At 29.9% G+C, this 27,524-nt stretch overlaps 1 protein-coding gene across 9 annotated transcripts in view; it reads right to left on the reverse strand.

Moving 5' to 3' along the window:
• LOC129906888 (zinc finger protein OZF-like) overlaps positions 1–27,524 on the reverse strand; it is a 453,260-nt gene that overhangs the window by 58,712 nt on the left and 367,024 nt on the right. For all 9 annotated transcript variants that reach the window (XM_055982860.1, XM_055982861.1, XM_055982858.1 and 6 more), the window contains one exon: positions 18,682–18,751. In XM_055982860.1, coding sequence (XP_055838835.1) covers positions 18,682–18,751 — 70 coding nt within the window. The remainder of the gene's footprint in view (positions 1–18,681; positions 18,752–27,524) is intronic.

The raw sequence follows: 27,524 nt of genomic DNA on the forward strand, positions 1-27,524 counted from the left end.
TGGGACGGTGGGTATGAAAATTTGTTTTTTGACAAGAATGTCAATTGGCCAGCAGGGATGTCGTTTCAGTTGGTAGTACTTTAGTATTTAAAAATGCAGCACGCCGCAGTACGGTAAAAAAAACACACAACACGTGGCAAGTTGCATGTTTCATGTCGCAAGTTGCATGTGGCAAGTACCATGTGGCATGAAACATGGTGCAAGTGCATGTGGCATGTGGCAAGTAGCACGAGGCATGTGACATTCAGTATGCAAAATGTGGCAAGTTGCATGTGGCAAGTTTAATAATATTATAAAAGAAAAATTATATTATTATTATAAAATAAAAATATCAAATGGAATTCATTTTATATACTGAGTGAGAAGTATAACTTCAGTCGCGTGTACATGTGTACGCACACCAGTGGCGTACGTTGAGTCACCGGGGCCCCGGGGCAAGACTAAATTTTGGGGCCCCTTTGATATTTGGGGGCCCCTTAGATACAAAAAAGTACGTATAAACCATACATTTTTTTTTTGTATGGCTTATTTATTTTTAGGTTTATTTTTATATTTTAATATGTTCGTAATGCACTTTGCTATACTTACTTAAAATTCCTATCAAAAAAGTAGTAAATACTTGTACTAGGGGCCCCCAAAATTCAATATTTAGAGACCACTAAAATAAAAATTTATTTAGCTTAGAATTGATAGTTCTTGGGGCCTCTGTTCTGAAGTAATATGTACATGTACACATTTGATTTTCCATCATCAAACATAGTTTATTTCTTTTGGGGCCCCTGAAAATTATTTTTGGGGCCTCAAAATTAAGTGCTTAGAGGCCCCTAAAATATAATTTATTTTTTTTGGAGCCAAGAATTAATAGGTATTGGGGCCTATGTTCTGAAGTAATATTCGGAATGCCACCAATAACGTAATGTTTTTATTTTGGGCCCTGATGTATTTATGTTGGGGCCCCTGAATTGATATTTAATTTTCCATTTGATTGTTTTGAACCACTGAAGTAATAGCTTTAGAGGATCCTCAAATAATATTTGTCATGCCATCAGAAAATTTGATGAATAATTTTGGGCTCCTTAGTTATAGATTTTGGGGCCCCCAAATTAATATTTGATTGCCTCTCAACTAACGGGGTTCCTGAAAAAATATTTTTTGGGACCCTTCATATAATATTTTTGGAGCCCCGAAGTCATATTTTTTGGGGCTCCTAAAGTAATATTTAGTAATCCATCAACAAATGTAATTTATTTTAAGAAAACAGTTTTTTTTATTTAATTTTTTTGACGCCCTGAAGTAAATGCTTTTGGGGCCCCTGGCCTGAAATTGTTTTTTGCTTTTTTGAGGCCCCTAATGTATTATTTGTGGTTGCAAAGATTTTTCAAGTAATATTTTTTGGGGCCCTGAGATAAAATTATAATTTTTCTTTTAAAAAAGCGGTTTATTTTTTTTGGGGCCCCTTGGGTAACCTTTTTATTAAATCAATATATATCGAGTGGCTACCAATGACCAATGATACTGAATGACATAATTTGTCTCCCTTGTATCCGAAGTGATTCAAATACATTTTAATTTACTTCGTAACTCAATTTCTGCTAACAGTTTCCTTCTCTGCATTTTCTCCAAAGGGGGCCCTGGGGTCGGTTGGGGGCCCCGGGGCGCCGCCCCACTTGCCCCAAGGGAGTGTACGCCCCTGACGCACACTCTTTTTCACAAGTTTCTTGATTTAACATTGAGAAGCGTGTAGTTACCGTTATGTGTGATATACCAAATGAAAGGTATCAGGATGCTCATAAAAGTTTAATAAAATTTCTATCTGCTCTTGGTCAAAAGTTATAACCTGTTGAATTCTAAAATTTTATTTTACCGTTATCTCAAATTGTGTTTACGAAAATGATTTGAGTTTTTGCAGATGTATGCATAAGGCCAAAACCTACATGTCCAATAAGTTTGAGATTTTTTTTAATGCTCCAAAAAAAGATAAAAATCAAAAATTACCCAAAAATACCCCTAAAAAACAAGGTGTTTTTCAAAAATTCATATTTCGAAACGCAGTGTTTAAAAAAAATCCGTATGAGACGCCTAATTTTTTTCCCTCATCTATTACCTGGCATCTTTAGAATTGTCAAAAAAAAAATTCCTTTACCCAAAATCATCATTTTGTCATATCCCCAACACGTGTACTATGCCGAACACGTGTTCAAACTAAACGTTATAGCGACTTCGCCTTCAGATTTTCGCTCAAATTTCATCTTTCCGTTTTACCCCTGTTTACCCTATTAAATGACGGAACTTTTAAAAATCCTTCATTTAGATAAGGTTTTAGGTTATTATCTTTCAAATAAGCTACAGAAGATTTTTGTATCTCTAATAGTTTATTTTTAATTTTTAATTGAAATTTTTTGCAGCACTGCGAAAGTGCGAGAGTGTAACGTTAGAAAATGGCGTCACTTTTGGTGGTGGCTGCCATGGTTCATCTATTTATAAGACGTTATACGTCAAAAAAAAAAAAAACGCAAAATGGTAGTTGATTTATGTATCGGCTGCAAGTGCTACTTCCTACTTCATAGAGGGCATTAAATGCAAAACAAAACAACTTTAAAATTTTAAATAACTTGCATACCTTTGGAAGTTACATATTTCCGCCTTGAAGAGATTTATTTATTATTTATTGGGAGATTTATTCAAAAGTTCTGAATTAGTAGTATACTTTTGGGAAATCTGTATGTAATATTCTAATTAGGTTTCAAGGACACACACAATGTACATTTTTGTTATTATTTAAGAACGAATCAATTTAATTAATATTAATATCAGCAATTAAAATTAGATTTATCATTTTATCTGTACAATACTGTACATAACTCTTTGATGGAATTGAGTTGAGTTTTGTAAGTTTTGGATATAGCTGGCTAGGTACGTATGTATGTACCCAGTGTAAACTTAAATTAGCTCTAATTATTTAACTAAGCATGTACTAAACTAGATTTTTGTTGTACAAAACTGTACAAAACTCGTAGATAATTTTAGATTTTTTTTTTAAATTTTGATAAAATTTTAAAAAATGGCTGAGGAAACGTTTCCCCAACTTTCGTTGGAAGCTTGTACAAAACTCGAATTTGGTTGTACAAAACTGTACAAAACTTGTACATAACTTGTGTATACTATTTTTATTTTTTTTTTTTTTTGAGAAATGTCCGGCCCGGTACTTTCAATTGGTTATAACTTTCGTTGGAAGCTTGTACAAAACTCGGCTTTGGTTGTACAAAACTGTACAAAACTTTGGCATGCTTTTTTTAAAATTTTGCGATAGGTCCGGGCTGGGGAAATGCACGTTGGAACCTGTCACAAATGAAAATATCAAACTATACATACATAGAACTTCCCATTTTTTTACTTCCGTGACTGTGACGTCGAAAGAATCATTTCTTCATGTCCCTCAAATAAGCAGAGCAAAGTGAGCAGAAAATAAGTTTGTTATTCCATCTTTTAGTCAAATTAACTGATAGTTAAATATCCCAAAGTTAAATTAACCACTTAACAATAACAAGAAAATTTTTTTAAATGTTAGTATAAAATAGGTTTTAGAATAATAGTTTTAAAGTACTTGTTTAATTATCTATTTAAACATTATTGTACTAACATTTAAATATAGATAATATTTTATGACCATAAGAATGTTATGTACATATTAAGGTTCAAAGTGGACGGCGACGGCATATGGCATAGATCCTTGTATACATGATTCACACTGATTGTGTTTATGACACACATCTGTGTGGATCGTGTTACAAACAAATGCTTCTCTGTATCACACCGTCGTTATCCAGTTTGTTATCTATGTAAATAGTCTTATCTGTAGAAGTAAGTTAGATATAAGACATATATGTATATGTAGCTGTAATGTAGTTTAGTTTTAATTCAATAAATCAGTTCGTTTCTTATATTGAGATTGGAATGTTGTTTTGTGTTTTGGTTTGAGAATTATTCAGTACTAATTGAAATAATAAATCTTTTTTTTGTCATTTTTGGAAAAAAAAACATTTTTATTTGAAATTATTTTGAATACTACATTATTGCATTAATTTTTGTTAAGTACCCAATTTTCTGACGAATTTTCTAACTACAAAAGATTTTTCCTATTTCCTTACAGAACAAATATTCTGCTTACTTGAATTTTTTTTCTCAAAATTATCAAACTTTTCAAAAAAAAAGTCTTGAATGATTAAGTGCTCGAATAATTTAAATAAAGTAAACCATTTTCTGAGATTTTGTAAAAAAAAATTGGGAAAAATGAGCTTCTTTTTATTGGAAAACTCGTAGAGAATTGTGGTACTAAATTAAAATTAGTAAAGGAGTTAATAATCCAACATAATTTTCAAATAATTTTTTCGAAAATAACGAAAACTTTAGGTAGAGTTTTGGGCATTTTCTGGAAATTGCTCTGCTAATCTTAAATCAGCTCTTAATTGGGGCTAAATGATGCACTAATAAAATTTACATTCTGCTCACTTTGCCGTGCTAACTTGATGTTTTTTGGAAAAATGTGTATTGTTACACAAATTATTTTGAACACATATTGGTACCTACAATTATGTATTCATTTGGTCTACTTTAATAGGTGAAAATAATTAAAAAAAATTAAATATATGTATATTCGGCCTCATCACGTATTCCATCGTATCCCATCGTATCGGAAAATGTCTACGAATCCCGAGTAAATCAATTACAAAATACGGTTGTGGTGACTATTTGTATGGAATTTTCGACTACGGACGGCATCCGTGATTATTTTTTCGGGAATCATAGCAAATTTCCGATACGAATGGAATTCATAATAACGCATATTATCTTCTGAATCACTTAAATATAATTTTTTGATTTGTTTAACATATGAAATTTTTGCATATTTTGCATATTTTTTGCATATTTTGCACATATTATGCATATGCATTTCATGCAAATATGCAAAAAAAAATTAAATATGCATATCGCTTTCAACTTTATTTTCGGTGAAACGAATTTTGGTGTCATCAGAATTTACCTATCTTAATCCTTTAAAAATATGCAAATATGCAAAATCCGAGGTCTAATAATAAAATAAGGTATAAAGACATTAAATGAAAAAAAAAAATCAGTTAACATTAAACATAAATAAAAAAAAAAAAGTTTATGAGCGTGGTACACTGATTTTTAGTATTTTTTTCAGACTAGTTTTATTAATATTAAAATCAAACAGATAAGTATTCAAATTTACAAGCTTACACATGCGTGTTAAGGGCACATGCATACCATAATTAGTACAGTGTTGGGGTAATTTTATTAAATCTAAGCTACAAAAGTTATAAGCACCTCTTCGGTAGTTAAAATTAATAGGGTTAAGCAGATCAAGCCCATCAATTACACCCGTTATAAGTTGATGAATAAATACATGGTCATTATTAACTCTCCTTTGAGACAAGGTTTGAATCTGCAATAGGTTGATTCGATGCTCATAGGAAGGAAGGTTGAAAGAGTCCGTCCATGGTAAGCCTTTTAAGGCAAAACGTTACGTTCCTTCTATATGGATGCTGTAAAAACGTGTTCAAACTTGAGATGCGTATTCTAAGTGGGAGGCGAACTAAGCAGTTGTAAAGAGCTAATGTAAAGTAAGGGTCCTTAAACTCTTTCGACCAACGCTTGACAAAACCTCACATAGAATTGGCCTTATTTAGTTTAGCTTTGATAAGATTTTAAACTAAGCCCCCTCCGAAACGAAATTCTGGCTACGGGCCTGCTTAGTGGGCATAATTTTAACAGGAAAGTGCAACATTTCACTAATGTGGTACTTTTTATGTTCAATAAAAACCATAGGTTAATGGTTTCCTTCTCTGTTTCCATAACAGAAATGGGAAATTTTATTGAGAGCTGTTTTCTGAACATACATAATATCTGCCTATTTTTCGAAGTTTCAGTTCTAAGTTCGAAGTGGTCAAAAGTGGTCACAAAAAAGTTTCTTTATTAGGGTGAAAATATTTTTTTTTTAAAGTGTGAATACAATATTCGAATTTCTCGGAAAACTCTACATCAATTTTATACCTATTAGGCTATTGATTATGTCATTTAGAACATTGAATACAATCTTCACACAATCTGTGGTATTCAATACGAAATTGATTGACAAAGTAAACTGCCTTAATTGATTTCTTATCAAATCATGAAAATCATATGTTCATATGCCTTTTACTTTTTGATAAAATTGAAAAATAGAAAAACTACTTTCTTTATCTGACTCACTCGTTTATTTCCAAAAAACAATTAATTAAAAAAACTTAATTTTAAAATTATTATTAAGTGTATAATCTTAGCTTTTGAAAAAAGTATCAATAATAACTGTAAGTGTTGCCGTTGTTTTTTAATATTTTTTTTTTTATTTTAGGTATTTTTTTTAGAAAATGTCTCCTCCCGCCAAAACGGGGGGAGATAGACCCCCCTCCCATAGTCAACAATGATTGTATTTAACCCCTCTACAAAATCTCATTATCAATTTTCGGTTCTTAGGTTATCGTACTTTCCCCTCAAAATGTTTCTGTTTTACTTGAGTAAAATTAAAAATGCGAAAAAAAATAGTTAGATTCAAATGGTCTTACTTCGGTTAATTTTCAATGAAAAAATTTAGTGAGCACAGCATTTTGAAGGAAATTTATTCTTCTTTTTTTCTTTAGAGCAATGTTTGTTTCTATCTCAACCCAAAAAAAATGTACCACTAAAAAAGCAAAAAAAACTAAAAAAATCGAATTTTCTGATATTTTTTTTATGATTGTTTCGACTGTTTTGGTATGGAAACTTTTGTTTTCAATTTTTGAAAAACATTATTCTAATAGGAAATTCAATTCTCTACGAAAAGTTTTGAGTGCAATATATCAAAATTTTGCTCGGTTTACGAGATATATTGAAAAAACCAAAAAGGGGGCTATTGCACCCCTATCTTCAATTTCCACCCTCTCATTTAATAGCACTCAGCGGTTTTATCTGCTCTTATAACCCATTGAACGATTCCTGCAATAAAAACCCGTGAACGTCTTAGTTCCTTATTGCCCTGTTTTTTCGACATAATCAATAGCCTATTATATGACTCTCCATAAAATATTGAGAACGAAAAAAGTTGTAGCGACATGAAAAAGTATGAACCAAATTCTCACCCGTGTGCCTATCTCGTAACAGGAGCCGAACTTAAGAGGCTTAAAATTTTTTTTAAGTAAAAGTTCTGAAAAAAGGTAGGTATATTCATTTCTGAAACGTCGACTGATGCAAGTAGGAAAATAAGAAAAGACCTGTAGACCACAAAAATAGAATTTATTAAGCAAGAAGGAATATTTAAAATACTTTATGTAGTAAATATTTAGGTAAATAAATAAGACCGAAAAACATACAAAAATATGTCTTTATGCTCTCCCGAATTACCCATATATTCCCAATCACCGAAAATTGTATGGTCTCAATAGCCCAGTAACCAGGGTTCCCAGGTTGAGGGGATTTGCCGATTTTTTTAAACGAAAATGATAAAATAGGGGACGGGGATAAAAAAGGGGAAAAAATATCTAAAAGGGGAAAAATCTAAGCTTACAAAAAGATTAAACACAATCTTTGAACAATGGAATCTATTTAAATAAAACTCAATTTTGAAATAACCTATCGAATTCCACGCTAAGTGGATTTTGAATTCCTCAGCTCTATTAAAGAATAGGGTGCTTTAATTTTGTATTCACTCCTCAAAATACCTAATACATATTACATTAATTACATTTAATTTTTTTTGAGTATATCAAACAGATTTGAGCCTGCTTCGCGACGGCAGCCCCAAAAAAGACTAATAAACTGTTACGACACATATCGTGGCTGAAAAAGCCTGCCTTATACTGTATGTTTCCACCTACCGTAAATCCGAGATTTACCTAAGTAGATTTAGAATAAATCTCGAGATTTATTTTAAATCTACTTAGCAAAATCTCGGATTTACGGTAGGATTTTTCCTCAAAATAAGATTTATATGTACCTAAATTATAAAGTTTTTTTTTAAGATTAAATTAAATAAGTACAAAATTAATATTTTTTTAAAAAAGTTTTTAAATACTTGCATTTTTTTCTTCACAAAAAAAAGGGGATTTTTTTACGAAAAAGAGGAAACAAAAACGTGTTGGTGTTAAAAAAGGGGGATTTTTGTTTTAAAAACCTGGGAACCCTGCCAGTAACTCGTTCTCTTACGTTGTATAACTTCATTTTATGTGAAGTCGATGTTTCCATGAGCAGGGATAGTTTCAAAAACTTGTTCAACATCTATTTCACTTTTAAGTTGAGCTATAAAACTAGTGATGTGGACTATCGAATGATTTGAACTATCGATAGTTAGTAACTGAATGATTTGAACTATCGAATAGTTCATTCATTCATTCATTCATTCATTCATTCATTCATTCATTCATTCATTCATTCATTCATTCATTCATTCATTCATTCATTCATTCATTCATTCATTCATTCATTCATTCATTCATTCATTCATTCATTCATTCATTCATTCATTCATTCATTCATTCATTCATTCATTCATTCATTCATTCATTCATTCATTCATTCATTCATTCATTCATTCATTCATTCATTCATTCATTCATTCATTCATTCATTCATTCATTCATTCATTCATTCATTCATTCATTCATTCATTCATTCATTCATTCATTCATTCATTCATTCATTCATTCATTCATTCATTCATTCATTCATTCATTCATTCATTCATTCATTCATTCATTCATTCATTCATTCATTCATTCATTCATTCATTCATTCATTCATTCATTCATTCATTCATTCATTCATTCATTCATTCATTCATTCATTCATTCATTCATTCATTCATTCATTCATTCATTCATTCATTCATTCATTCATTCATTCATTCATTCATTCATTCATTCATTCATTCATTCATTCATTCATTCATTCATTCATTCATTCATTCATTCATTCATTCATTCATTCATTCATTCATTCATTCATTCATTCATTCATTCATTCATTCATTCATTCATTCATTCATTCATTCATTCATTCATTCATTCATTCATTCATTCATTCATTCATTCATTCGAATAAAAACTATCGAATAAAACTATCGTATAAAAACTATCGAATAAACTATCGAAAAAAAACTATCGAATAAACTATCGAATAAAAACTATCAAATATTCAGTTATTTTTTACTCACAATTTTTTCATCCGATTTATATTTTCCTTTATTTCAATGTTTACAGTTTTTTAACTACAATTTAAATAATATTTCTCAACTGAGGTTACATTTAATAATAAACTACAAGTACTGAATCAGAAAGGAAGATGGTTGTTGCTAAATTTTTACTATGTTGCGAAAAGATAGCCCAATTTTTGCTAAAATATGATATGATTTAAATTAAAACAAAAACAGTGGAAAACCCACACTGAGGCAAAACATTTGCGCACAAAAAGAAACAAAATATTATTATGTCTCGTAAAACCAAAAAAACACAAAATTTTCATTTTAATACATAAGAACTGCATATGTACAGGGTGTCCCAAAAGTTAACGTCGAAATGAAAACGGTAGATAGGGTAGGTGGTGACAGTTATCAGAAAAATAATAAAAAAAATCGCAGCCATATATTTTGTGAGTTATGGGCATTTGAATAAAAGTCGAAAAAATGGTCACCCTGTGACGGTTTTTCATGTGCCGTGACTACAAATCTTAAGTTTTCTCATTTTTGAATAACCCTGCTATCAAATGCATTCAAAAATTTTAACTCAACTGCATCAGTTTTAAAGCAAATATTATTTTTTGCCCAACTAAGTACTAAAAAATTTTACATGACTCTAATTCAATGAACCGTAGTGTAAAAAAAATGCTGTACGATGTTTCGGCAAGTTACATTAAGGGGTTATATCTAGTTGTAAGTGCGAAAAAAACGTTCTTTTTGCGGATTTTTTGTGAAGAGGCATTTCATTATACAAACATAAAGAATACTGTACATAATTATAGCAAATTTAATGTATAAAAATAATTCGCTGTGTATTTAGAAAAATATTGGGTTCCGTTATTTTTGTAGTAGATCTCCTAGACGACCTCCAAAAAAAGCTGTCTTGCGGTGAGCAAGATATCTCTGATACAAATCACCCAAAATTGAAAAATCCAAAATATTCATTTTCAGGATAGACAAATGCAGGTAATGAACGAAGGAATAGTCAAAATTTTGATTTTTGAAAAAATGGCGGCCTCTCAAAGACAAAAATCGTTTTTTTCACGAAAATTTACACTTTAAAATGGCATACAAAATCCAATTATTGTCAAAAACCTTTTTCCTTCGTTCATTTCCTGACAAAAGTATCAAAGAAAATTCAGTAAAAATTTCAAGCTGATCGGTCCAGCCGTTCCGGAGTAATCGTGCTCACCGCCAGACACATTTTTTTTGGAGGTCGTCTAGGAGATCTACTACAAAAATAACGGAACCCAATATTTTTTTAAATACACAGCGAATTCTTTTTATACATTAAATTTGCTATAGGGATATGTATTCTTTAGGTTTATATAATTAAATGCCTCTTTACAAAAAATCCACAAAAAAGAAGATTTTTTTTGCACTTACAACTAGATATAACCCCTTAAAAGTTGGTGTGTTCAATTCTCTTTTCAAAATGGTATAACATTTTTGAGAATATTCCATAAATAACCGAGATAACATTTTTTTCTTAAGAAATCCGCCTTTTTTATTAGGTAGTTTTCCCATATTATTGAAGTGTTGTACCCTTTCAGAACCTTTCAGAACACAAAAACTTAAATAAAATGGGAAAATTACCTAATAAAAAAGTCAGATTTCTTAAGAAAAAAAATTTTATCTCGGTTATTTATGGAATATTCTCAACAATATTATACCATTTTGAAAAGAGAATTGAACACACCAACTTTTAAGGTAACTTGCCGAAACATCGTAGAGCATTTTTTTTACACTACGGTTCATTGAATTAGAGTCATGTAAAATTTTTTAGTACTTAGTTGGGCAAAAAAGTAATATTTGCTTTAAAACTGATGGAGCTGAGTTAAAATTTTTGAATGCATTTGGTAGCAGGGTTATTCAAGGTTGCGTAGCAAAAGAAAAAAATGATAAAACTTAAGATTTGTAGTCACGGCACATGAAAAACCGTCACAGGGTGATCATTTTTTCGACTTTTTTTCAAATGCCCATAACTTACAAAATTAACTTGTTGACACATATACCTGCTGTTTGTGCGAATGTTTTGCTTCTTCCAGCGCCATGTCTCGTCAAGTGATTGAAAAGATGGGTTTTCCCACTAATTAGGATCATAAACTATACACTGGCTGAACAATGAATATAATTCCGCTTTCCAGGTCAAAGAGTTATTTTTTTCTCTTTTGCCACTTTTTTATGACACCGCACTGACCAAGAGATAACTTCTATTCTTTTCATGCACCGTGCCGTCTTCTTTTTCTTCTTCACCGCCTTTGTTTTGAAAATATGGACACTCCAACATAAAACACATAAAATCGGCTATGCGAAGCTGGCACCCCCAAATGCAAATTTTTTTTTCAAACCTATATGGTTCGATTGCCCAAGGGTAGCCCATAATAGCCCAATTTTTTTTTTGCTAGCCCACCCTTAGTTTTAAAATTATAACGGAATTATTTTTTTTCACCTCAAAAATCACAAAAAAAAACTTTTTTTTATTCTGTGTAAAAATTGTTGGTTTTGCACTGTGGTTCGATTGCCCAACGTTAGCCCAGGATAGCCGAACTTTTTTTTCTTGATTGCACTATTTTTTCAAAAGATACAACAAAAAACTTTTTTTCATATCAGAAACCGAAAAAATTAAAATTTTTTTTTCCTGTGAAAAAATCCTTAGTTTAAAACCGTGGTTTGTTTGCCCAAGGTTAGCCCAGGATAGCCCAACTTTTATTTTTGCTATCGTAAGCTTAGTTTAAAAATTATAGAAGAATTAGTTTTTATTCACCACACCAAAAAAAAAGTACGTATACAACTCAGTGACCCTTTTTTAATTTATAATTAAGAACAATTAAATTCACTGGTGTTTGCATTGCGCCTCAAATGTTTTAAATTTGAATTAACATTTTTACTTGATTGAATGTAGTCCATATAACATTCCTGTTAAGAAGCTTAAATTGACATTCAACATTAAAAGCCACAACAAACGAATAATTTTTCAAGTCTCAAAATCAATTTTTTGTTTTGTTTGCCATATAAGTACCTAGAAAAGCTACATGCTTAGTGAAATATATCCAAACGTATTTCAAAAGTAACAACAAATATGAAATGGTGTGAAGTGATTGCTTTTCAGAACACGAAAAAACACTTTTTTCAAAGTACCAACTTCTTAAAAATCAAAATTTGTTTTTTTTTTAATGTAAAATTTATACTTTTTTCATTTTTTCTCAATTAACCATCACGGGTCGTTTGAACGCGACACTACTCGAAGTGTCTTGCACTCCATATGTTTTGATGCAGAAATGTTCCTTGGGGTCAAAATAGTAAGAAAAAAGCTTTTTTAAAATTTTCCAACGAGCTATTCGTTTTTTATGAGCTTAATAAGTTATGAAAAAACGTACTTTTACGTACTTTTTCACACGTTTTTGTTAATAACTCTGTTAATAATAATGGTATGAACTCAATTAATAGCTCTATTTATAGAAGAAATATGCCTCTTTTTACCGGAATTTCAATCAAATTAGTGGCATTTTTAGATCTTCAGATATTCGAATCTAATTCCGTTCATTTTTTCTGCCCAACTCGATTTCACTAATCAAAAAGTTTTTTTTATAGAAGTCAGGGTATACTCTTCTAATGGTTTTTCGTATGTTGAACTCGAATCCGAAGGCAAAAAAATTCCATCACATCAAGTTTTTGAGATATTACCGTTAGAAAATCAAAAATACCCTTTTTTATAAGTTTTTGAGGTTATGTCATCTTGCGTGATAATTTTTTATAATTACATTTGTAGCGGTTTCTTAAAGAACTCAGTTTTTTCTTTTAAAATCCGTTTAAATTATTTCGATACCGCTTTTCTTCTCCGAGAAATCCTAAAATCAATTCAACATGTTTGGTGAATATTCTCTATGAAAAAAAATCTTATGTTCGTTTGGGTTTCATGGCAAATCGCAAAAACTTTTTGCATTTCTTTAAGTTTTTTGGTAAGTTTATGGGTAAGAAAATTTTTGACTAACCAAAAAACTTAAAGGAATGCAAATATTTTTTGCGATTTGCCATGAAACCCAAACGAACATAAGATTTTTTTTCATAGAGAATATTCACCAAACATGTTGAATTGATTTTAGGATTTCTCGGAGAAGAAAAGCGATATCGAAATTATTTAAACGGGTTTTAAAAGAAAAAACTTAGTTCTTTAAGAAACCGCTACAAATGTAATTATAAAAAATTATCACGCAAGATGACATAACCTCAAAAACTGTTAAAAAGGGGTATTTTTGATTTTCTAACGGTAATATCTCAAAAACTTGATGTGATGGAATTTTTTTGCCTTCGGATTCGAGTTCAACATACGAAAAACCATTAGAAAAGTATACCCTGGCTTCTATAAAAAAAACTTTTTGATTAGTGAAATCGAATTGGGCAAAAAAAATGAACGGACTTAGATTCGAATATCTGAAGATCTAAAAATGCCACTAATTTGATTGAAATGCCGTTAAAAAGAGGCATATTTCTTCTATAAATAGAGCTATTATTTGAGTTTCTACCATTATTATTAACAGAGTTATTAACAAAAACGTGTGAAAAAGTACGTAAAAGTACGTTTTTTCATAACTTATTAAGCTCATAAAAAACGAATAGCTCGATAGAAAATTTTAAAAAAGCTTTTTTCTTACTACTTAGACCCCAAGGAACATTTCTGCATCAAAACATATGGAGTGCAAGACACTTCGAGTAGTGTCCCGTTCAAACGACCCGTGCCATTCTAATTCCAACTAATTACATCACTTTTTTTCGTTAGCCCACCCTTAGTTTAAAAGTTATAACAAAAAACTTTTTTCAAAGTACCAACTTCTTAAAACTCAAAATTTGTTTTTTTTTCAGTGTAAAATATATCCTTTTTTCGTTTTTCCGCAATTAACCATTCAAGTTCCAACTAATTACATCACTTTTTTTCGTTAGCCCACCCTCAGTTTAAAAGTTATAACAAAAAAATTTTTTCAAAGTACCAACTTCTTAATCATCAAAATTTGTTTTATTCAGTGTAAAATTTATCCTATTTTCATTTTTCCTCAATTAACCATTCTAATTCCAACCAATTACATCACTTTTTTTCGTTAGCCCACCCTCAGTTTAAAAGTTATAATTGAGGAAAAATGAAAGTTATAATTGAGGAAAAATGAAAAAAGGATAAATTTTAAACGGAAAAAATTTTTTTGATTTTTATGAAGTTGGTACTTTTAAAAAAGTTTTTTGTTATAACTTTTAAACTGAGGGTGGGTTAACGAAAAAAAGTGATGTTATTCGTTGGAATTAGAATGGTTGATTGAGGAAAAATGAAAAAATGATAAATTTTACACTGAAAAAAAAATGTTTGATTTTTGAGAAGTTGGTACTTTGAAAAAAGTTTTTTGTTATAACTTTTAAACTGAGGGTGGGCTAACAAAAAAAAGTGATGTAATTAGTTGGAATTAGAATGGTTAATTGAGGAAAAATGAAAAAAAGGATAAATTTTACACTGAAAAAAAAAATTTTGATTTTTAAGAAGTTGGTACTTTGAAAAAAGTTTTTTGTTATAACTTTTAAACTGAGGGTGGGATAACGAAAAAAAGTGATGTTATTAGTTGGAATTAGAATGGTTAATTGAGGAAAAAATTAAAAAAGGATAAATTTTATACTGAAAAAAAAAAAATGTTTGGTCTTTAAGAAGTTGGTACTTTGAAAAAAGTTTTTTGTTATAACTTTTAAACTGAGGGTAGGCTAACGAAAAAAAGTGATGTAATTAGTTGGAATTAGAATGGTTAATTGAGGAAAAATGAAAAAAAGGATTAATTTTACACTGAAAAAAAAAATTTTTGATTTTTAAGAAGTAGGTACTTTGAAAAAAGTTTTTTGTTATAACTTTTAAACTGAGAGTGGGCTAATGAAAAAAAGTGATGTAATTAGTTGAAATTAGAATGGTTAATTGAGGAAAAATGAAAAAAGGATAAATTTTACACTGAAAAAAAAAAAAATTTGATTTTTAAGAAGTTGGTACTTTGAAAAAAGTTTTTTGTTATAACTTTTAAACTGAGGGTGGGCTAACGAAAAAAAGTGATGTTATTCGTTGGAATTAGAATGGTTGATTGAGGAAAAATGAAAAAAGGATAAAATTTACACTGAAAAAAACAAATTTTGATTTTAAGAAGTTGGTCTTTGAAAAAAGTTTTTTGTTATAACTTTTAAACTAAGGGTGGGCTGACGAAAAAAAGTGATGTAATTAGTTGGAATTAGAACGGTTAATTGAGAATAAATGAAAAAAGTATAAATTTTACATTAAAAAATAAACAAATTTTGATTTTTAAGAAGTTGGTACTTTGAAAAAAGTGTTTTTTCGTGATCTGAAAAGCGAAGTGATTGCTTTTCAGAACACGAAACTTTTAAACTAAGGGTGGGCTAACGAAAAAAAGTGATATAATTAGTTGGAATTAGAATGGTTAATTGAGGAAAAATGAAAAAAGGATAAATTTTACACTGAAAAAAAAAATTTTGATTTTTAAGAAGTTGGTACTTTGAAAAAAGTTTTTTGTTATAACTTTTAAACTGAGGGTGGGCTAACGAAAAAAAGTGATGTAATTAGTTGGAATTAGAATGGGTAATTGAGGAAAATTGAAAAAAGGATACATTTTACACTGAACAAAAAAAAATTTTGATTTTTAAGAAGTTGGTACTTTGAAAAGAGTTTTTTGTTATAACTTTTAAACTGAGGATAGGCTAACGAAAAAAAGTGATGTAATTAGTTGGAATTAGATTGGTTAATTGAGGAAAAATGAAAAAAGGATACATTTTACACTGAACAAAAAAATTTTTTGATTTTTAAGAAGTTGGTACTTTGAAAAAAGTTTTTTGTTATAACTTTTAAACTGAGGGTGGGCTAACGAAAAAAAGTGATGTAATTAGTTGGAATTAGAATGGGTAATTGAGGAAAAATGAAAATAGGATAAATTTTACACTGAATAAAACAAATTTTGATTTTTAAGAAGTTGGTACTTTGAAAAAAGTTTTTTGTTATAACTTTTAAACTGAGGGTGGGCTAGCGAAAAAAAGTGATGTAATTAGTTGGAACTAGAATGGTTAATTGAGGAAAAATGAAAAAAGGATATATTTTACACTGAAAAAAACAAATTTTGAGTTTTAAGAAGTTGGTACTTTGAAAAAAGTTTTTTGTTATAACTTTTAAGCTAAGGGTGGGCTAACGAAAAAAAGTGATGTAATTAGTTGGAATTAGAATGGTTAATTGAGGAAAAATGAAAAAAGTATAAATTTTACATTAAAAAAAAAAACAAATTTTGATTTTTAAGAAGTTGGTACTTTGAAAAAAGTGTTTTTTCGTGTTCTGAAAAGCAATCACTTCACACCATTTCATATTTGTTGTTACTTTTGAAATACGTTTGGATATATTTCACTAAGCATGTAGCTTTTCTAGGTACTTATATGGCAAACAAAACAAAAAATTGATTTTGAGACTTGAAAAATTATTCGTTTGTTATGGCTTTTAATGTTGAATGTCAATTTAAGCTTCTTAACAGGAATGTTATATGGACTACATTCAATCAAGTAAAAATGGTAATTCAAATTAAAAACATTTGAGACGCAATGCAAACACCAGTGAATTTAATTGTTCTTAATTATAAATTAAAAAAGGGTCACTGAGGTGTATACGTACTTTCTTTTGGTGTGGTGAATAAAAACTAATTCTTCTATAATTTTTAAACTAAGCTTACCATAGCAAAAATAAAAGTTGGGCTATCCTGGGCTAACCTTGGGCAAACAAACCACGGTTTTTAACTAAGGATTTTTACACAGGAAAAAAAAAATTTAAATTTTTTCGGTTTCTGATATGAAAAAAAGTTTTTTGTTGTATCTTTTGAAAAAATAGTGCAATCAAGAAAAAAAAAAGCTGGGCTATCCTGGGCTAACGTTGGGCAATCGAACCACAGTGCAAAACCAACAATTTTTACACAGAATAAAAAAAAGTTTTTTTTGTGATTTTTGAGGTGAAAAAAAATAGTTCCGTTATAAGGGTGGGCTAACAAAAAAAAATCTTGGGCTATCCTGGGCTAACCTTGGGCAATCGAACCATATAGGTTTGAAAAAAAAAATTTGCATTTGGGGGTGCCAGCTTCACATAGCCCATAAATTCAGTCCTGAAAAACTTTCAAAATATCATTTGGAAGATCACACAATATGTGTCACCATTCATCTTCCTTGAGTCCTTCCTTCAAATGCAGATAAAATCATTTACAATTAAATTTTGAAATCAAGAGCAAATAGTAGAGAAATAAAATTATGACTGAATAAAAAAAAAAAAAACAATCTAATAGACTGCAAGAAAACAGTAACTGAATATAAAAAAATGCAAATGAAAAAACTATCGTTTGAAAAAACTATTCAAAAGAAAAAACTATCGAATAAAAAAAACTATTCAAATGAAAAAACTATCGTTTGAAAAAACTATTCGAATGAAAAAACTATCGTTTGAAAAAACTATTCGAATGAAAAAACTATCGTTTGAAAAAACTATTCGAATGAAAAAACTATCGAATAAAAAACTATTGAACGAAAAAACTATTCGAATGAAAAAACTATCGAATAAAAAACTATCGAACGAAAAAACTGTTCGAATGAATGATTTTAAACTATCGAATGAATGAATATTTTACAACTATCGATAGTTTGATAGTTTTTATTCGATAGTTCCCATCACTATTATAAAACATATAATAACTACATATAATTATGTTATCATCGTAAATCCATTCATGAAAATAAGTTAATAAATAATTAATATATCGCGAGTTTCACGTGAAAAAGATTCCAACCGGAAAAATTGAATTTCACTTTTCCCCTATTGTGAGTTCCAGGCGAAAAGTTGTTCACGTCCTCTTCTCGTATTTTTTCAGTTAATATGCCAGCTAATCAACATAATAACAAGAAACTAGCTAAGCGAAAGATGCTAATTCCCTTCAGCTGAGATTCGCAAAAGCTTTTGAAATTCCGGGCGAAAAAAATATTTCGGGTGGAACAGTTTCCAAGTGAAGCTCGCAATAAGGCTGAATATATTTGGCAGAGAAAATTTTTAATTGAACAATATACATAATTATCATTTAATATTTACCTATTTGTTTATATTCAAATAAAAAAGATATCGAAATAGATTTTTTAGCAAAACACTTTTTTTACAATTGAAATTTTTCTTTTTCAAACTAAATCCTTTCTGTGATATCTTTAAAATTGGTGAGGTTTTTGTGTTTGAAATTAAAGAAAAACCGTTAGTTTTAAATAATTTTTCTGATCTGTTTTCTCGATCGCTATAACAGGCTTCTAATCAAAATCTTATGTTTTAAAATGTAAGCTTTTACAAGGGTTATTTTATTTTTAAACGCGGTACTTACCGGTGTGCAGTAACATAACTTTTCACAGCAAACGTCTTGTTGCAAATATCACATGCATAGGGTCTTTCACCTTAAAATAAACACGTAAGGAAGTTTTAGTTATTTTTTTATAAAAGCATTAATATGAAAGTTAATTGTACAATTTGTTGTAAAAGCATGAAATTACATCAATGGTGATAGTCCATGAACAAGTTCTTTCGAGGCATTTGGCCAGTTTGGATTCCATTCGAAACGGTATAGGTACTGGGTAGGGCTCCCACCCCTGTGCCTACGTTCTGTAACTCTCGCATTAAGACATTTCTCGCATGAAACACGCAAATCGGAACAAAAATAATGTGAATCGACACAAAAATCATTTTCTCACTTTCGCTTGTGTCTAGGTATAGACAAATTTTTCTCAACTTCAAACATTTCTGAATAAAAATGCTTGGGAGACTGGAAAAATGTGAATAAAACTGTGTTTTACAGAGATATCGAGATAATTTCTCGATTTACCTGCCAAAATTACTCACAAGCAAAAAGGATGCGAGAAAGTAAGATATTTAAACAAAAATTGATAATCTTGCATTAAATATGAGATGTTAAAACGGAAAAAGTGTTCACGTTTATTTGTTTTTGTATCCCTTAAAATTTCAAAATAAAAAAAGAACATTAAAGATAAAAAAAGAAAACATTTCACACCCTAACCGTGACTTGAACTCGGTACCCTCCACTCGCTGACCGACTGCTCTACCTTCGGACTACCGAGCCTTGGCAATTTAATATAAAACCATGTCAATATGATCTTTGATGGCCAAAGGTAAAAATATTTTCCCCATATTTGATAGTTTCAAATATATTCCAATGAAATAAAAAATATACAGGGTTACTCTCACATCGAGATACAGACACAGGTTATTTTTCCAAAAAGAGAGTTTGGAATTTTTGTATCAGAATTTTTCGATGCTACAAGTTCTCGACTAAGTTACAGGCAACAGTACGATAACTAACGCAGTGAAAAATAATAACCGAATTTTGTAGAACAGTCAAATACAAGCATTTTTAACTATGGGAGGGGGGTCTATCTATTCCTGTTTAGGAGGGAAGGGCAATTTTCTAAAATATGACAAAAAATTAGAAAACACTTACAGTTATGAATGATACCTTTTTCAAAAGCCAAAAATCTACACTCAATTCTAGTTTTTAAATCAAGTTATTTGAATCAATGGTTTTCGAAGTAATCGATTTAAATTTGTAAAAAAAAAATATTTGAAAAAACACATTGAATACAATTTTTTTCATGACTGTGACATTAAATATGAAATCGATAGATAAAATAAGCTGCCTTAACTAATTTCTACTCGAACACTGAAAACCATATGCATCTATGCCTTCTACTTTTTGAGAAAATTAAAGATAAGAAAATTACCTTTTCATCAGATTTTCTCTTGCCTATTTTCGCCAATATTAACAGCTTTTTAACTTTAAAGTATCATGCCTGGCCCGCTTTGAAGGCTCTCAAGATTTAAACTCCCTTTTGTATCCTCTGTTACGCTCAGACAACTTCGTTGATTCGCTAAGGCCATTAAATTGGTCCTAAGAATCTCGCGATATTTTTAAAAAGAATACTTCAAAATAAATAAAAATGGTATGAGCATGAAGTTCAAGGCGTATCAAAGTGAGATGGGTAAGGAACCCCTCTCCTTGGGCACACTATAGGATTTGGGGTGGGGTCAAGGCTGGGTATGTACAAAGTTTCTTTTGGATTCGAAGAAACTTTTAAATTTTGAAAGAAAATCAATTCTTAAAAATTAATAAAGACGCGGTATAAGTATGAAGTTCAAGGCGTTTCAAAGTGAGATGGTTAGTGGGGCATGCTGCCCCCCTGCAAGCCCCCACTTGGGCACTATAGGATTTGCGGTGGGGTCAAGGTTGGGTATGTACAAAGTTTCTTTTGAATTCGAAAAAACTTTTAAAATCTGAAGAAAATTTGCCTACACCAAAACTCGCACCCACCCCAAATCCTATAAAAGTGAGCCCAAGCAAGGGGGTTGCAAGGGGGCATACTGCTTGCAAGCATTATATTTATGTAAACACGATAAAAACTAAAAAATACAAATTTAATACAAAGAAAGTTTTTAATTTTCAATTTTCTCAAAAACTAGAAGATATAGAAGCATATGGTGTTCAGAATTTGGTAAGAAATTAATTGAGGCAGTTTATTTCATCGATTGATTTCATATTTATATTCAAAGTCTTTTTTTCCCAAATTTTGACTTTGAAGTTGATAATTTCGAGAACTTTAAATTAAAATAATTTGATTTAAAAATTAGAATTAAGTGTGATATATAGATAGATAGATAGATAGATAGATAGATAGATAGATAGATAGATAGATAGATAGATAGATAGATAGATAGATAGATAGATAGATAGATAGATAGATAGATAGATAGATAGATAGATAGATAGATAGATAGATAGATAGATAGATAGATAGATAGATAGATAGATAGATAGATAGATAGATAGATAGATAGATAGATAGATAGATAGATAGATAGATAGATAGATAGATAGATAGATAGATAGATAGATAGATAGATAGATAGATAGATAGATAGATAGATAGATAGATAGATAGATAGATAGATAGATAGATAGATAGATAGATAGATAGATAGATAGATAGATAGATAGATAGATAGATAGATAGATAGATAGATAGATAGATAGATAGATAGATAGATAGATAGATAGATAGATAGATAGATAGATAGATAGATAGATAGATAGATAGATAGATAGATAGATAGATAGATAGATAGATAGATAGATAGATAGATAGATAGATAGATAGATAGATAGATAGATAGATAGATAGATAGATAGATAGATAGATAGATAGATAGATAGATAGATAGATAGATAGATAGATAGATAGATAGATAGATAGATAGATAGATAGATAGATAGATAGATAGATAGATAGATAGATAGATAGATAGATAGATAGATAGATAGATAGATAGATAGATAGATAGATAGATAGATAGATAGATAGATAGATAGATAGATAGATAGATAGATAGATAGATAGATAGATAGATAGATAGATAGATAGATAGATAGATAGATAGATAGATAGATAGATAGATAGATAGATAGATAGATAGATAGATAGATAGATAGATAGATAGATAGATAGATAGATAGATAGATAGATAGATAGATAGATAGATAGATAGATAGATAGATAGATAGATAGATAGATAGATAGATAGATAGATAGATAGATAGATAGATAGATAGATAGATAGATAGATAGATAGATAGATAGATAGATAGATAGATAGATAGATAGATAGATAGATAGATAGATAGATAGATAGATAGATAGATAGATAGATAGATAGATAGATAGATAGATAGATAGATAGATAGATAGATAGATAGATAGATAGATAGATAGATAGATAGATAGATAGATAGATAGATAGATAGATAGATAGATAGATAGATAGATAGATAGATAGATAGATAGATAGATAGATAGATAGATAGATAGATAGATAGATAGATAGATAGATAGATAGATAGATAGATAGATAGATAGATAGATAGATAGATAGATAGATAGATAGATAGATAGATAGATAGATAGATAGATAGATAGATAGATAGATAGATAGATAGATAGATAGATAGATAGATAGATAGATAGATAGATAGATAGATAGATAGATAGATAGATAGATAGATAGATAGATAGATAGATAGATAGATAGGTCTTGATAGGTCAATATAAGATCTGCGAACGTGTGTTGTATAAATAAATGAATATATTAGTAAGTGACAAAACCCAGCGTAAATCAAAAACAAAACTCAATGTACGATGTTGTTTATGACTCTGATCTGTGGACCTGCTCCTATGGTTGAATACATATTTGAAATTTAAAAAAAGGTCAGTGTAAGATCTGCGAACGTGTGATGTATAAACAAATGATTTTATTAGTAAGTCACGAAACCCAAAGGATCGATGCGCGTGGTGTAGTCGTCTCAAAACCCAATGTACGATGTTGCTTATGACTCTGCTCTATAGACCAACCGACCGTTAATCGGTTGAATACATATTTGAATATTTGAATGACGGATAAATCAACAGAGGATTCTGAAAATAAAACTTCAATAAAAATATTTTTAATGATGTATAAATCAACAGAGGATTCTGAATATAAAATAGGTAAGGGAATGCTATATTTTCTTGAAGGGGAAAGACAGGTCAAATAATGCACTGAGTGTCAGGAGTGATAATTTTTAGATTTTTTTCTTAATTTCATATTAGGGGAAATGACCAAAATATTCGTCAGTCCATACTATAAAAGCAATAGTTGTCTGAGTTTTTGAATCAGTTTAAGTTCATCAGTGAATACTTACAACCTACAACTAACCAACATGTCAAAATTAAAAAAAAAAATTAAATCTGCTGTGAGTGGAGGAGCCGTCAGTCTCATCCCGGAAACCATACCTTAGTTTATCGAAGATGATCCAGAAGAAGAAGTTCCCAATAACTTCAGCAAAAAGGATACCTACTAAATACGGTCTGCAAATTTTAGTCGAGCCTGACGACTATGTGGTATGTCTAAATTTTTTAATATATTTTGCATTTTCATTTAAAAATTATATATATTATATTATATAATTTTTAGGTTATTTTTGCCAAAACGCTGTAACAACCAAATGGATGAGGAGGACATCGCGGAGCTACACACGCTCTGCCTGGAGGTCGTGGAGCCTTGGGATCGCTCCTTCGTGATTGATTTCCACGACAAAGAGCACCCAGGACAGTTGCAAAATCAGCAGCAACAATAAGTTTATCAACAACACCAACAGCAGAAACATCAACAACAACATCAACAACACCAACAGCAGGAGCAACACCAACAGCAGGAACAACAACATCAACAAGAACTACAAGAACAACTTCAACAGCAGCAACATCAACATGAACAGCAACAACACCAACAGAAACTCCGAAGAGGGAGGAAACAAAAGAATGATGTTATTATTGAAGAGGTAGAACATATTTTGCCTACACTCTTCTTAAGTTCTCAAAACGAATTACTTAATTCGCAAAAAAACTTTTTTAAATAAAATAAAAATTAAAAAAAATATTTTTTCCTTTGTTTTTATTTTTGATTTCAGCGAATTAAAATTTTGACTGATTTAAGTACCAAAATTAAGCGGTTTAATTTAAATGGGCGGAAAATTGCTTTTAAAATCAACCCTATTCCAAGTCATGAAGAACCAACTTCATGGATAAGAAAGGCGATTGAAGATATGGTACGATTTGCTGTGAAAGGTCTGAATGAATCCGACAAGGTGGGAATAACGTTTTTTGGTAAAAGTTTTTCTCATGAGCGAGGTAGTGGATGGATCAACTACAAAACCTGTTCAGAGCTCTACATGGATGATGTTTGGGAAATGATTTCCAAAATATTCCAAAGTAATTCTGATGGCCTAAGCACGGATGATTTTACGTTATCTATAACATCAGTTCAAATGCCAGCTGGAGAAGGAAGACAACCTACCTCCATATACAATTCTTTCAACGAAGAATGTGCCAAGCGTAGAGGAATTATTTGTGTCAAAAATACGGATAACTTATGCTTGCCTCGAGATCTGGTTATAGCAAAGGCATACACAGACAAGGAGCACAATTTTGCTAGTATAAGAAGAGATATAGGCAAAATCCAAACTGAGAGAGCGCTTAAGCTTCTGAGCGATACTGGAATCCAAATTCTACCAGGGGGTTGTGGAATTGATGAGTGGAAATTATTTCAAACACATTTAAGAAACTACAAAATAACTGTTTACGAACACAGAACAAAAGGCCGTAAATTAATTTACGAAGGAGTTTCAAATGACAGCTACGATAAAAAAATATATTTATTATATCATAATAAATAATCATTTCAATGTCATAACATCTTTAACTGCCGCATTTTGCTGTTCTTTCTACTACGAGATTTGCCATGTACCCTACAATACAAAGAGTAAACATTATGGATGTTTGGCTCGTTGCTCGCAATTTCAGAGATCTCCAATATGTAAGGAAACTCAGAATCAAATTGTATGCCCCGACTGCAATCGAAATTTTAAAGGAACAGAATGTTATGACAACCACAAAATGAACGCTCCTTCATCATCATCATCATTACAACAACAACCTATATGTGAGCAAATGAAAAGATGTTTCGCTTGTTTAAAAACCTACGAGAACACATTTGTGGGGAGTTCTTTTGTAAAAACTTATTCTTATAGATAGATAGATAGATAGATAGATAGATAGATAGATAGATAGATAGATAGATAGATAGATAGATAGATAGATAGATAGATAGATAGATAGATAGATAGATAGATAGATAGATAGATAGATAGATAGATAGATAGATAGATAGATAGATAGATAGATAGATAGATAGATAGATAGATAGATAGATAGATAGATAGATAGATAGATAGATAGATAGATAGATAGATAGATAGATAGATAGATAGATAGATAGATAGATAGATAGATAGATAGATAGATAGATAGATAGATAGATAGATAGATAGATAGATAGATAGATAGATAGATAGATAGATAGATAGATAGATAGATAGATAGATAGATAGATAGATAGATAGATAGATAGATAGATAGATAGATAGATAGATAGATAGATAGATAGATAGATAGATAGATAGATAGATAGATAGATAGATAGATAGATAGATAGATAGATAGATAGATAGATAGATAGATAGATAGATAGATAGATAGATAGATAGATAGATAGATAGATAGATAGATAGATAGATAGATAGATAGATAGATAGATAGATAGATAGATAGATAGATAGATAGATAGATAGATAGATAGATAGATAGATAGATAGATAGATAGATAGATAGATAGATAGATAGATAGATAGATAGATAGATAGATAGATAGATAGATAGATAGATAGATAGATAGATAGATAGATAGATAGATAGATAGATAGATAGATAGATAGATAGATAGATAGATAGATAGATAGATAGATAGATAGATAGATAGATAGATAGATAGATAGATAGATAGATAGATAGATAGATAGATAGATAGATAGATAGATAGATAGATAGATAGATAGATAGATAGATAGATAGATAGATAGATAGATAGATAGATAGATAGATAGATAGATAGATAGATAGATAGATAGATAGATAGATAGATAGATAGATAGATAGATAGATAGATAGATAGATAGATAGATAGATAGATAGATAGATAGATAGATAGATAGATAGATAGATAGATAGATAGATAGATAGATAGATAGATAGATAGATAGATAGATAGATAGATAGATAGATAGATAGATAGATAGATAGATAGATAGATAGATAGATAGATAGATAGATAGATAGATAGATAGATAGATAGATAGATAGATAGATAGATAGATAGATAGATAGATAGATAGATAGATAGATAGATAGATAGATAGATAGATAGATAGATAGATAGATAGATAGATAGATAGATAGATAGATAGATAGATAGATAGATAGATAGATAGATAGATAGATAGATAGATAGATAGATAGATAGATAGATAGATAGATAGATAGATAGATAGATAGATAGATAGATAGATAGATAGATAGATAGATAGATAGATAGATAGATAGATAGATAGATAGATAGATAGATAGATAGATAGATAGATAGATAGATAGATAGATAGATAGATAGATAGATAGATAGATAGATAGATAGATAGATAGATAGATAGATAGATAGATAGATAGATAGATAGATAGATAGATAGATAGATAGATAGATAGATAGATAGATAGATAGATAGATAGATAGATAGATAGATAGATAGATAGATAGATAGATAGATAGATAGATAGATAGATAGATAGATAGATAGATAGATAGATAGATAGATAGATAGATAGATAGATAGATAGATAGATAGATAGATAGATAGATAGATAGATAGATAGATAGATAGATAGATAGATAGATAGATAGATAGATAGATAGATAGATAGATTGATAAATAAATGAATGATTGTATAAATAAATGAATATATTAGTAAGTGACAAAACCCAGCGTACGATGTTGTTTATGGATCGATACGACGCACGGTGTCGTCTTTTGATAGGTATTGCATTGATGTATCTTCCTAAATAAAAAATATTCTTATCTACGATCCGTTAAACGGTTGAATACATATTTGAATATTTGAATGAAGGATAAATCAACAGAGGATTTTGAATATAAAACTAAATGAAAAAGGTGGAATTTTTTAAAGAAAATCCAATGTGAGAGGTGCAAACGTGTGTTGTATAAATAAAGGATTTTATTAGTAAATCAAAAACAAAACTCAATGTACGATGTTGTTTATGACTCTGATCTGTGGACCTGCTCCTATGGTTGAATACATATTTGAAATTTAAAAAAAGGTCAGTGTAAGATCTGCGAACGTGTGATGTATAAACAAATGATTTTATTAGTAAGTCACGAAACCCAAAGGATCGATGCGCGTGGTGTAGTCGTCTCAAAACCCAATGTACGATGTTGCTTATGACTCTGCTCTATAGACCAACCGACCGTTAATCGGTTGAATACATATTTGAATATTTGAATGACGGATAAATCAACAGAGGATTCTGAAAATAAAACTTCAATAAAAATATTTTTAATGATGTATAAATCAACAGAGGATTCTGAATATAAAATAGGTAAGGGAATGCTATATTTTCTTGAAGGGGAAAGACAGGTCAAATAATGCACTGAGTGTCAGGAGT

Source organism: Episyrphus balteatus, chromosome 1 (assembly GCF_945859705.1).
Source record: "Episyrphus balteatus chromosome 1, idEpiBalt1.1, whole genome shotgun sequence".
Taxonomy (NCBI): Eukaryota; Metazoa; Arthropoda; class Insecta; order Diptera; family Syrphidae; genus Episyrphus; species Episyrphus balteatus.